The following is a 12,577-nucleotide window of genomic DNA, read 5'->3' as shown; positions in this document are numbered from 1 at the left end:
TAGGCTTTTAGCCCAGCTGCCAAGAGCAAATATTGTTCTCTTGCGATACCTTTTTGGAGTGCTATACAACATTGAGCAACATTCCTCATCCAATCAGATGACAGCTTATAATTTATCCGTTTGTATAGCCCCAAGCGTTCTTTACCCACCTGATTCCGGCACCTTGGAATTGGAAGACAACTTGATAAAAAAGGTAATGAGAGCTCTCATTTTTGTCCCCCAAGGGGTAGAATCCCTACTTTGAACCGGACATGTGCAGTAGTAACTCTGACGGATGGAACTTTGTGAAGTGCACATTTTCGTTAGGCCCCTGTGGAGTGGCAGAGTTCTTTATCCTACTCTGGCGGGGTCTGGGAAGGGGTGTCGTTAAACGGGAAACTCGGAGCAGTCGAGTCACTTCTTCACCCTCCAGGAGACTAAACACTAGACTGACTAAACGAGAGAGAGAAGAGTCGTGTGATACGATAGGAAAGAACCTGGGCTTTGGAGCTTCACCGGTCAAGGTTCAACTCTCAGCCTAATCCCTGAGGGACTCGTAACCTTGGGCAAAGCCATGGTTTCCTCACTACACAATGGCGACAACAGCCAGCTCCTCCGGTCATCACTGGCACATCCTGGGTGGCTTGGGCAATATGAGCCCCCATGGCTCCAAACACATTGGCCTTCCTCTGCCAATTGTGGCTCATCTAGAAAAGTACTCAGCTACTATTTCACCTCTGCTACGTCATATGGAAACTAGCAAGAGATTCCAGAATATCCTAATAAGATGACAGGTCTTCCCCAAGCTCACACAGAGAGAGCCAGCATGAGGCAAAGCAATGCGTGAGAAGGGACTGAAGTTAGACAGACAGATACATTTTCTCTCCAGCTGTGTGGGTTTTCCCTCACAACCCCACCAAAATCTCTGCTTCCCAACTTTTAGATACTTCTTCATTTAAGAAATGGTTTTCTTAAGTTTTTGTTCATACTTTATATAAAGTTTCATAAGATGTTATACATCAGTTACAGCTCAATAAAACTGGAAACAAAATTTAAAAACAAAAAATAAGTAAACTTTAATAAGGTAGGCTACTTTGAAAATTATCCTTGTTTTATTTATATTTTGATATGTATTTATTTGAGAGAGGGAAAGAGAGAGCGTGAGCGGGTCAGGGGCAGAAGAAGAGGGAGAGGGAGAGGGAGAAGCCCAAGCCGATTCCCCGCTGAGCACGGAGCCCAAAGTTGGCTCCATGTTGGGCTGGATCTCACCATCATGAGATAGTGATCTGAGCCAGAATCAAGAGTCAGATGCTCAACTGAGGGGCCCCCAAAATTATCCTAGGCTTAATGATGTAACCACTGATACCAAAATGTTGGCTATTAAACTAGGCCACATATTAAAACTTTAGCCTACTGATTAGCAGTATTTTAAAATGTGTACCCAAAGTACACGGAAAAGTATCACTCTTCCTAAGTTATTTCTTAGAGAATTCTGGTCTCTGTTTTTTATTTTATTATTTTTTTTAAGATTATATTTATTTTCTTGACAGAGGCAGACACAGCGAGAGAGGGAACACAAGCGGGGGGAGTGGGAGAGGGAGAATCAGGCTTCCCGCTGAGCAGGGAGCCCGATGTAGGGCTGATCGCATCACCCTGGGATCATGAGCTGAGCTGAAGGCAGACGCTTGACCGATTGAGCCACCCAGGCGCTCCTGGTCTCTATGTATTTTTATCAGTTCTGAATTTTTCTGGGAAATCTTTCACATTCTTTCTTAGATCCAAGGTCTATATACATAATGTGATTTATAACTATGCCCTATGGAAAGAGCACCCCATTCTTGTCTTTTTGTGTTACAGATTTCTCTTGTACAATTTCTCATTGAAAATTGCCTTAAAATATTTGGAGAAGACATCACTTCCCTCTTGGGAGAGAACTCAATGAGTCGTGGTAACAGCGAGCAGGCTGCAGGTACCGGGAATAATTTTATTGGCTTTAGTGAGAAGCAGACAGCAAGGCTGCCAGGGGTCATGGGAGATGCTTAGACAGAGCTGTTCTGGAGCCCAGAGCATCGCCAGGGCAAGGATTTCCATGGGCTCCTTCGTCCGAAGGCTGGCTCACAGGTCAAGGGAGGTTCCACACTGTTGTGAGACCAAAGAAAGGATAAGATGAGGTCTCTGACTTCAAGAAGTTTCTAGTGTAGATCATAACAGAATTAGGACTCATCATGGTATGCCACAGTGTTTGGGAACTTTTTCTCACAAAATTTAAATGGGTGCTATATATATATCTATGTAGTTATATATATTACATAATTATATACTGATACTATATAAATATATAAACATAATGTATATATTTATGTATATTACATGTGCGCTGGTTGAAGCCAGAGAAAGGGGCCTTTCTTCCCCTCCCTCCTCTTTTGGCTCAGGGGCTCTTGAGGCACCACAGGATTCCAGTGCCCTTTGAAATGGGTTGAAAAGAATTGGCATCTTTGAGAAAAAAGAACTTGACTTGATATCAAACAACCTCTCCAGAGTGTAAATTCCTGTACCCCCATTTACCAGCTATATTATCTTTGGCCCATTATAGCAGCTAAGCATCAGTTTATTCATCTCTAAAATGTGGATAAAAATAATGTCTAAATCTTAGAATTGTTGTGTAGAATAAATAAGATGATGGATGTAATTCAAAAAAAGCCATTAATAGCACTAGGAGAAGTGCCCCTGACACTAGAGGTAGTATGATTTGAGCCTAGCTAATCAGACCTAACTGGCAGCAGTCCACCTTAGAAGGTAGACTTTCGATTCAGAACCTGGAGACACGTATCATCAATCCCTCCATATTTTTGACATTTCTTGTTTTCATGACACGTACCACATACTTTGAGGAAAGTTTTAGGAAAATACAAGTCATCAGGAATTAAGATGAGTCTGAGGCACCTGGGTGGCTCAGTCGTTAAACATCTGCCTTCAGCTCAGGTCATGATCCTGGGGTCCTGGTACCGAGCCCCGAGTCGGGCTCCCTGCTCCAAGGGAAGCCTGCTTCTCCCTCTCCCCCGCCCCCTACTTGTGTTCCCTCTCTTGCTGTCTCTCTCTCTCTGTCAAAAAATAAATAAAATCTGTAAAAAAAAAAAAAAAAAAGGGAAAAAGAAGGTTCAACATATTAAACAACAACTACTACTACGAGTACTCTCACTTCTTCCTTAGACTCCAGCCTGAAGACTGTGAAAACCCGTTCTTTCAGAGATAGGGCGTTTTGTCGGGGTTCCAGCACTTCCCAGCACAACCAGTGCACAGCCCCACCTTCTGCAAAGCCAGGACAGCTCTTTGGAGTTCCCCTCATGGATGTGTGTGATAAAGACAACTTCTCCTTCCCAATTCTGGTAGGTCATCTCATTTTGGTCTTCAATAGCCCTCCTGAGAAGGGGAAACTCTGAGAGGCCAAGCGTCCTCATCCAAATCTATCCCCAAATGAAGATGTCATTAGACAGCCCCTGGCTTTGGTTGAGAAGCTCTGTTACTGTTATTTCAAAGAATAGAATCTGATTTCGGTCCTGCAGAGTCATGAGGCAAATACAACAGGAAAAGTCATTCTTCTCCATTCCACTTGGGTCTTGTTTCCACAAAGACATGCGGAGGCTTGTTCAGATCAGTCAAAATGGACTCTGCGTATGTGAGTCTCTGAGAGTCCACCTCATCTTCACACTCTCCCTTCATTGCCTTCCTGAACTCACATGAGTCTCAAGTCTCCTTCAGCGGAGTCTACTCAGTCTAACAATTGTAAACATCTGACACAAGCATAGACTCATCCTCTGGCAAATAGGAATCTGTTAATCCTAACAGAATATGTCAAATGAAAGCCACAGAGTTTGGTCTGTGTTATCTCAAACTGCTGTAGTGAATTGTCAGTGTGGACCTTCACTGAGTATTCGGTGTCTCTGCAAGTACTGTACGGGATGTAGGGAACGTTCCGCTAGCTATGAAGAAATGTATCATCTTAGCTAGCATGTTACCTGCTAGCTACTACCCCAGGTCCTTGCTTCACAGCAAATTTAGGGGCTAGCTAGGATTATCATCCTCTGCACTGCCTAAACGAATCAGAAAAGCCTCAGTACAGGATGTGTGTGACCCAGCTCACACAATAGATAAGTAGCATAATAGACTTCAGATCCGTTGGATTCCCTGAGTCCAGCCCTTATTAAGTTTCTACACAGCAGGGAGAGGACATGAAGATAGAGCAAAAGACAATGAAAGACTCATGAGAAGGGAGGGTAATCAGAGAAGGGGAAGAGAGTTTCTGAGCCTGACTTTACAAGAGGGAAGGAAATAGAACAAGTAGGAATGGAGTATACAGTCACTTAAAGAGAAATAAACAAATTGGAAATGAGTATTTCCTAAATAGACTTCCATACTTGCGGAAAAGCATGTATGTAAGGGAAAAATGTGAAAAGAATGGGAAAGTAGGAAACAGACGGTGATTCCGCAAAGGCCTTGAGATAGAGAAGTTTGATTTAAAAGTGTAAACTTAGTGGAAAATCTGATTAAAAGAAGTGTTGAAAATGTTTCAGTGTATGACTGTAAAATGGATATATGGGTAGAAAGTATATAGAGAGACACTGAAAAAACAGCAATCTAAATTGACTTTAGTCCTTCCCGCTCTAAAACATTGTACCATTACATTCCCCTTTTCTTTCAAAACGGAGGCAGGCATGGTATATGAGATGCCATATACTTTTCTTTTCTTCCTACACGGTATGCTTTCCTTTATTAATCAAAAACGGCCACTCGCAGAAGGCATATTCAGAAACTCAGCCAATATAAAATCCCGCAGAGTCCTAACGGAGAAACTAAATTCTGGGATCAAAGTGAACCCGTACAGGGAATCTATTCATGTGTTCGCATCCGTCTTAAAGGTAGGGAAGGTTCTAGCATTATCCACATGTGAGTAACTGAAGCGATGATGGGTGTCCTTCATCATGACTGCTCAAGAACCATAACGGGCATAGTAGATTAAGAACCTGACAAGCTAAAAAACGCTTGACAAAATCAAAATTTAAGGAAGCTACTTTAGGAGTTAAAAGCCCCATGTGTTAGAAATACTTTCTGTTTTCACCACACACGGCCCTCCGCACCTTCACTCCTGAAGACTCCATGCAAAATACTAATACTGAAATGACTACAGTCATGATACTAAATTTCAAAATACGCACTGACACAAACACACTGTTTACCGAAGCAGACATCCTCACCACCCTCCTAATGAAGGCAAACTTTCCAAAAGAAATAGAACAGGGAGGGGCGCCTGGGTGGCTCAGATGGTTAAGCGTCTGCCTTCGGCTCAGGTCATGATCCCAGTGTCCTGGGATCGAGCCCCGTATCGGGCTTCCTGCTCAGCGGGGAGCCTGCTTCTCCCTCTCCCTCTGCCTCTCTCCCTCCTCATGCTCTCTCCCTCTCTATCTCTGTGTCTCAAATGAATAAGAAAAAAAACAAAAAAGAAGAAATAGAACAGGGAAAGAATTTAATCCATGCAGCTTGGCACTTATGAACAGCTCTGAACAAACCTATGTTAATGTAGTACTGACTACAGTCTTAGAATCTCAGTCACATTTGGTCTTCCCTTGTCCCCCATTAATGTTCGAAGATGTGATCCATAGCAAAGTCCAGAAATGACTTAGGTAACCACTCCTACACTGGGGCCATAGTGATATCCAGTAGTAATATACATATAGGCATCAGGAGACAGGAGAAGAATGATGATACACCAGGTAGCAAGATGAGTGTTGCCCTCTGTAAGGTGCACACATGGAATCCATTTTCTAGCAAGAGTTAGGAGGTTCTTTCCTGATTCCGTGTTATAAGCACCGACTAGGAAGAGGGTGAGCACTTGTGGGGAGAGTGCTTAGACATTTCTAAACTTTTCTCTTCTTGAAGTTGACGGATCTTGGTGGAGAATGAGATTCTGCAACCTTGGCCTTGATAATATCATGGCAAACTAACTGGACAATTGGCCTAAACTAGAAATGAATCTATCCTCAGGACCACAGTGAGTCTGCCATTAGACTCTCGACTTTTAGACAGTTAAGAAAAGGAAGAATGAAGCAATTGTGAGAGTAGCTTTCTTCCAGGGAGCACACATACCCCGAGTGAGAAGACCTAGTTCTTTCCTAATATGTGTGCAAGAGCCCACCTGTTTGTGTTTTGATTGTTTCAGGCCTTTTCTTTCTAGAGTTAAGAGCTGGCGCTGTGTCTAAAACAAGCAACATGAGTATGTGTATTTCTGTCCAGGAAGCTAATAGGATTTAGGATGGTCTATAGCCAGACCCTGTCAGTTTGTGGTACTTTGCAAAAAAAGCACACACACAAAATAAGTTCCAGATGATAGAAGGGAGCTTTATCTTCATTTCCACCACAGACTAAGCTCTGCTTTATGCCTCTAAGTTTTAGTGGGAGAAAATCCAAGCACCTGCTCCTGCGTGTGCAAGTCAATGGAGAGTCAGAGCCGAGCACCGTGTGGGTCACAGTTTGGGTATCTGTGAAGGAAGTGGGGGCTGAACTGAATTTTTTAACTACATATTTTCTCTGGAATATTTCCATTACATATTTTCTATAACATATATACATAGTTTTTTTTTTTTTTATCTCCCTAAGGATTTTCTTAGAAATATACACGGAAGTATATTTTTATCTGATCACTATGACAAATGGCTCGGTGTTATTGATCAAGGCAACGAAGAGGAGAAGATAACTGCAGCCCAGAGGTAATGATGCAAGAATTACTCTGGTCACATCTCCAAAATACAGCCAACATACTATTAGGAAAACATTGGCTTACGTTTTGCAGCTTTGCTCACTATAATCATGACCAATGCCAAAGAGTTTCAATTCTTCACACCCATAGGGGCCAGGTTCATAATGGAGACACACTTTAGGGCCATTATCGTTCTTTTCCTGATCTTATTAATGTGGAATCCTTGGCCGTTTTACATCTTTTGAATACATGAAACTGTTAGGGGAAATCCCCTGGTCCAAGACAGATGCAAGAACATCAATTGCCAGGGCTATGACCTTAAAGGTCTGTCAAACATTTAACTAACCAGAGAAGATTTTATCTGGCGCAGGAACTGAAGTCAGGGCAACAATTTTGTATACATTCATGCCTGGAACTCTGCTACAGCGGGTTGTGTGCTAGATATACAAGGATGTATCCTGTTCCCTGTCTTTTTTTTCAACCACCTAAGTGGAATCACTTGCCTAATTTAAATGTGTATTTTTCTGACCTTAGGCTTTTACCCCAGCTGCCAAGAGGAAATGTTGTTCTCTTGCGATACCTTTTTGGAGTGCTGTACAACATTGAGCAACATTCCTCATCCAATCAGATGACAGCTTATAATTTATCCGTTTGTATAGCCCCAAGCGTTCTTTACCCACCTGATTCCGGCACCTTGGAATTGGAAGACAACTTGATAAAAAAGGTAATGAGAGCTCTCATTTTTGCCCCCATGGGGTAGAATCCCTACTTTGAACCGGACATGTGCAGTAGTAACTCTGACGGATGGAACTTTGTGAAGTGCACATTTTCATTAGGCCCCTGTGGAGTGGCAGAGTTCTTTAGGCTACTCTGGCGGGGTCTGGGAAGGGGTGTCGTTAAACGGGAAACTCGGAGCAGTCGAGTCACTTCTTCCCCCTCCAGGAGACTAAACACTAGACTGACTAAACGAGAGAGAGAAGAGTCATGTGATACGGTAGGAAAGAACCTGGGCTTTGGAGCTTCACCAGTCAAGGTTCAACTCTCAGCCTAATCCCTGAGGGACTCGTAACCTTGGGCAAAGCCAAGGTTTCCTCACTACACAATGGCGACAACAGCCAGCTCCTCTGGTCATCACTGGCACATCCTGGGTGGCTTGGGCAATATGAGCCCCCATGGCTCCAACCACATTGGCCTTCCTCTGCGAATTGTGGCTCATCTAGAAAAGTACTCAACTACTATTTCACCTCTGCTACATCTTATGGAAACTAGCAAAAGATTCCAGACCATCCTAGCAAGATGACAGGTCTTCCCCAAGCTCACACAGAGAGAGCCAGCATGAGGCAAACCAATGCGTGAGAAGGTACTGAATTTAGACAGACAGATACATTTTCTCTCCAGCTGTGTGGGTTTTCCCTCACAACCCCACCAAAATCTCTGCTTCTCAACTTTAAGATTCTTCTTCATTTAAGAAATGGTTTTCTTATGTTTTCGTTCATACTTTATAAAGTTTCATAAGATGTTATACATCAGTTACAGCTCAATAAAACTGGAAACAAAATTTAAAAACAAAAAACAGGTAAACTTTAATAAGGTAGGCTACTTTGAAAATTATCCTAGTTTTATTTATTTTTTGATATTTATTTTTTGGAGAGAGGGAAAGAGAGCGTGAGCGGGGCAGGGGCAGAAGAAGAGGGAGAGGGAGAAGACCAAGCCAATTCCCTGCTGAGCCCAGAGCCGAAAGTTGGCTCCATGTGGGGCTGGATCTCACCACTATGAGATTGTGATCTGAGCCGAAATCAAGAGTCAGACGCTCAACTGAGGGGCCCCGAAATTTATCCTAGGCTTAAAGATGTAACCACTGATCCCAAAATGTTAGCTATGAAACTAGGCCACACATTAAAACTTTAGCCCACTGATGAGCAGTATTTCAAAATGTGTACCCAAAGTACACGGGAAAGCATCAGTCATTCTAAGTTATTTCCTAGAGAACTCTGGTCTCTATTTTTTTTTTTGGTTTTTTTTTTTAAGATTTTATTTATTTACTTGACAGAGAGGGAACTCAAGCAGGGAGAGTGGGAGAGGAAGAAGCAGGCTTCCCGCTGAGCAGGGAGCCAGATATAGGGCTGATCCCAGCACCCTGGGATCATAAGCTGAGCCGAAGGGAGATGCGTAACTGACTGAGCTACCCAGGTGCCCCTGGTTTCTACGTATTTTTATCAACTCTGAATTTTTCTGATAAGTCCTTCACGTTTTTTCTTAGATCCAAGGTCTATATACAAAATGTGTTTCCTAACTATGGCCTATGGAAAAGAACACCCCATTTTTGTCTTTTTGTGTTACAGATTTCTCTTGTACAATTTCTCCTTGAAAATTGCCTCAGGATATTTGGAGAAGACATCACTTCCTTCTTGGGAGAGAAGTCAATGAGTCGTGGTAAGAGCGAGAAGACTGCAGCTACCGGGAATAATTTAATTGGCTTTAGTGAGAAGCAGACAGCAAGGCTGCCAAGGGTCATGGGAGATGCATAGACAGTGCTGTTCTGGAGCCCAGAGCATCACCAGGGCAATGATTTCCATGTGCTCCTTCTTCCAAAGGCTGGCTCACAGGTCAAGGGAGGTTCCACACTGTTGTGAGACCAAAGAAAGGATAAGATGAAGTCTCTGACTTCAAGAAGTTCCTAGGGTAGATCATAAAGACATTAGGACTCATCATGGTATGCCATAGTGTTTGGGAATTTTTTCTAACAAAATTCTAAAAGGGTGCTATACATATATATACATATATATTTGTATATATATGTATATATGTAATAACGAATCAGAAAAGCCTCAGTACAGGATGTATGTATATGTATGTATATATTTGTATATACATATATATATGTAAAACACATCATACATATGTATGTAGTTATATATAATATATAATTAGATACTTATACTATATAAATATATTATCATAATATATATATTTATGTATATTAGAAGTGCTCTGGTTGAAGCCAGAGAAGGGGCCTTTCTTCCCCTCCGTCCTCTTTTGGCTCAGGGGCTCTTGAGGCACCACAGGATTCCAGTGGCTTTAAAATGGGTTGAAAAGAACTGGCATCATTGAGAAAAAAGGACTTGACTTGATGTCAAACTACCTCTCCAGAGTGTAAATTCCTGTGCCCGCATTTACCAGCTATATTATCTTTGCCCAGTTATACCAGCTCAGCATCAGTTAATTCATCTCTAAATATGGATAAAAATAATGTCTAAATCTTAGAATTGTTGTGTAGAATAAATAAGATGATGGATGTAATCCAAAAAAAGCCATTAATAGGACTAGGAGAAGTGCCCCTGAGACTAAAGCTAGTATGTTTTGAGCCTAGCTAATAACAGCTGTCAGCAGTCCACCTTGGAAGGTAGACTTTCGATTCAGAACCTGTAGACACGTATCATCAATCCCTCCATATTTCTGACATTTCTTGGTTTTATGATGCTTACGACATTGATTTGAGGAAATCTTTAGGAAAATACAAGTCATCAGGAATTAAGATGAGTCTCTGGCACCTGGGTGGCTCAGTCGTTAAGTAACTGCCTTCAGCTCAGGTCATGATCTCGGGGTCCTGGGATCGAGCCCCGCATCGGGCTCCCTGCTCCGAGGGAAGCCTGCTTCTCCCTCTCCCCGTCCCCCTGCTTGTGTTCCCTCTCTCGCTGTCTCTCTCCCTCTATCAAAATATAAATAAAATCTGTAAAAAAAAAAAAAAAAAAAAAGGAAGAAGAAGTTTCAGCGGATTAAAGAACAACTACTACTACTAGTACTCTCTCTTCTTCCTTAGACTCCGGCCAGAAAACTGTGAAAAGCTGTTCTTTCAGAGACAGGGCCTTTTGGTGGGGCTCCAGCACTTGCCAGCAAAACCAGTGCACAACCCCACATTCTGCAAAGCCAGGAGAGCTCTTTGGAGTTTGCCTCATGGTTGTGTGTTATAAAGACAACCTGGCATTCCCAATTCTGGTAGGTCATCTCATTTTGGTCTTCTATAGCTCTTCTGAGGTGGGGAAACACTGAGAGGCCACGTGTCCTCATCCAAATCTATCCCCAAATAGAGAAGTCCTTAGACAGCCCTGGTTTTGGCTCAGAAGCTCTGTTACTGTTATTTCAAGGAACAGAATCTGACTTAGGTCCAGCAGAGTCATGAGGCAAATACAACAGGAAAAGACATTCTTGTCCATTCTACTTGGGTCTTCTTTCCGCAAAAACCCACCGAGGCCTGTTCAGATGAGTCAAAATGACTCTGTGTATGTGAGTCTCTGAGAGTCCACCTCATCTTCACACTCTCCCTTCATTGCCTTCCTGCACTCACATGAGTCTCAAGTCTCCTTCAGCGGAGTCTACTCAGTCTAACAACTGCAAACATCTGACACGAGCATAGACTCATCCTCTGGCAAATAGGAAACTATTAATCCTAACAGAATATGTCAAATTAAAGCCACAGAGTTTGGCCTGTGTTATCTCAAACTGCTCTAGTGAATTGTCAGTGTGGACATTCACTGAGTATTTGGTGTCTCTGCAAGCACTGTACGGGATGTAGGGAACGTTCTGCTAGCTATGAAGAAATGTATCGTATTAGCTAGCATGTTACCTGCTACCTACTACCCCAGGTCCTTGCATCACAGCAAATTTAGGGGCTAGCTAGGATTATCATCCTCCGCACTGCCTAAACAAATCAGAAAAGCCTCAGTACAGGATGTATGTGCCCCAGCTAACACAATAGATAAGTAGCATAATAGACTTCAGATCCGTTGGATTCCCTGAGTCCAGCCCTTATTAAGATTCTACACAGCAGAGAGAGGACATGAAGATAGAGCAAAAGACAATGAAAGACTCATGAGAAGGGAGGGTAATCAGAGAAGGGGAAGAGAGTTTCTGAGCCTGACTTTAAATGAAGGGAAGGAAATAGAACAAGTAGGAATGGAGTATACAGTCACTTAAAGAGAAATAAACAAATGGGAAATGAGTATTTCCTAAATAGAATTCCATATTTGGGGAAGAGCATCTACGTAAGGGAATAATGAGAAAAGCATGGTAAAGTAGGAAACACATGGTGATTGCACAAAGGCCTTGAAGCAGAGAAGTTTGACTTAAGAGTGGAAACTCAATGGAAAGGAAAATCTGATTAAAAGAAGTGTTTAAAATGTTTCAGTGTATGACTGTAAAATGGATATTTGGGTAGAAAGTATATAGAGAGACACTGAAAAAAAAAAAAAAAAACTAAGTAAATTGCCTTTGGTCCTTCCCGCTCTAAAACAGTGTACCATTACATTCCCCTCCTCTTTTAAAACAGAGGCTAGCTTGTGCTCTGTGTTTGTGTATATGAGATGCCATATACTTTTCTTTTCTTCCTACAGGGTATGCTTTCCTTTATTCATAAAAAAGGGCCTCTCACAAAAGGCATCTTCAGAAAATCAGCCAATATAAAATCCTGCCATGTCCTAAAGGAGAAACTAAATTCTGGCTTCAAAGTGAACCCGTACAGTGAATCTGTTCATGTGGTCGCATCCGTCTTAAAGGTAGGGAAGGCTCTAGCATTATCCACACGTGAGTAACTGAAGCTATGATTGGTGTCCTTCATCATGACTGCTCAAGAACCATAACGGGCATAATAGATTAAGAACCTGACAAGCTGAAAAACGCTTGACAAAATCAAAATTTAAGGAAGCTACTTTTGGAGTTAAAAGCCCCATATGTTAAAAATACTCTGTTTTCACTACACACGGCCCTCCCCACCTTCACTCCTGAAGACTCCATGCAAAATACTAATACTGAAATGACTACTAGTCATGATAATAAATTTCAAAGTACGCA

General features: G+C 42.2%; 1 protein-coding gene and 1 long non-coding RNA gene across 2 annotated transcripts; both read left to right on the top strand.

The window, feature by feature from the left end:
- The first annotated feature begins 1,648 nt into the window (after nucleotides 1–1,648).
- LOC135363143 (uncharacterized) lies at nucleotides 1,649–6,768 on the top strand. The gene is made up of 3 exons (XR_010408826.1): nucleotides 1,649–1,948; nucleotides 3,190–3,365; nucleotides 6,631–6,768. It is a non-coding gene; the product is annotated as an uncharacterized LOC135363143 (long non-coding RNA).
- A 361-nt stretch (nucleotides 6,769–7,129) lies between these two features.
- Nucleotides 7,130–12,438, top strand: LOC135363139 (rho GTPase-activating protein 20-like). The gene is made up of 4 exons (XM_064583822.1): nucleotides 7,130–7,454; nucleotides 9,073–9,163; nucleotides 10,551–10,726; nucleotides 12,121–12,438. The coding sequence occupies exons 1-4, from the start codon at nucleotides 7,182–7,184 to the stop codon at nucleotides 12,316–12,318; spliced, it is 738 nt and encodes a 245-aa protein (XP_064439892.1). The 5' UTR covers nucleotides 7,130–7,181; the 3' UTR covers nucleotides 12,319–12,438.
- Nucleotides 12,439–12,577: the final 139 nt, after the last annotated feature.

The sequence above is a fragment of the Mirounga angustirostris genome, unplaced genomic scaffold, assembly GCF_029215605.1.
Source record: "Mirounga angustirostris isolate CCGP_5_RB_7025 unplaced genomic scaffold, mMirAng1.0.hap1 SCAF_31, whole genome shotgun sequence".
In the NCBI taxonomy this organism is placed as follows: Eukaryota; Metazoa; Chordata; class Mammalia; order Carnivora; family Phocidae; genus Mirounga; species Mirounga angustirostris.
Note: the sequence above shows the minus strand (reverse complement) of the source record. Positions and strands in the feature narration are given on the sequence as shown.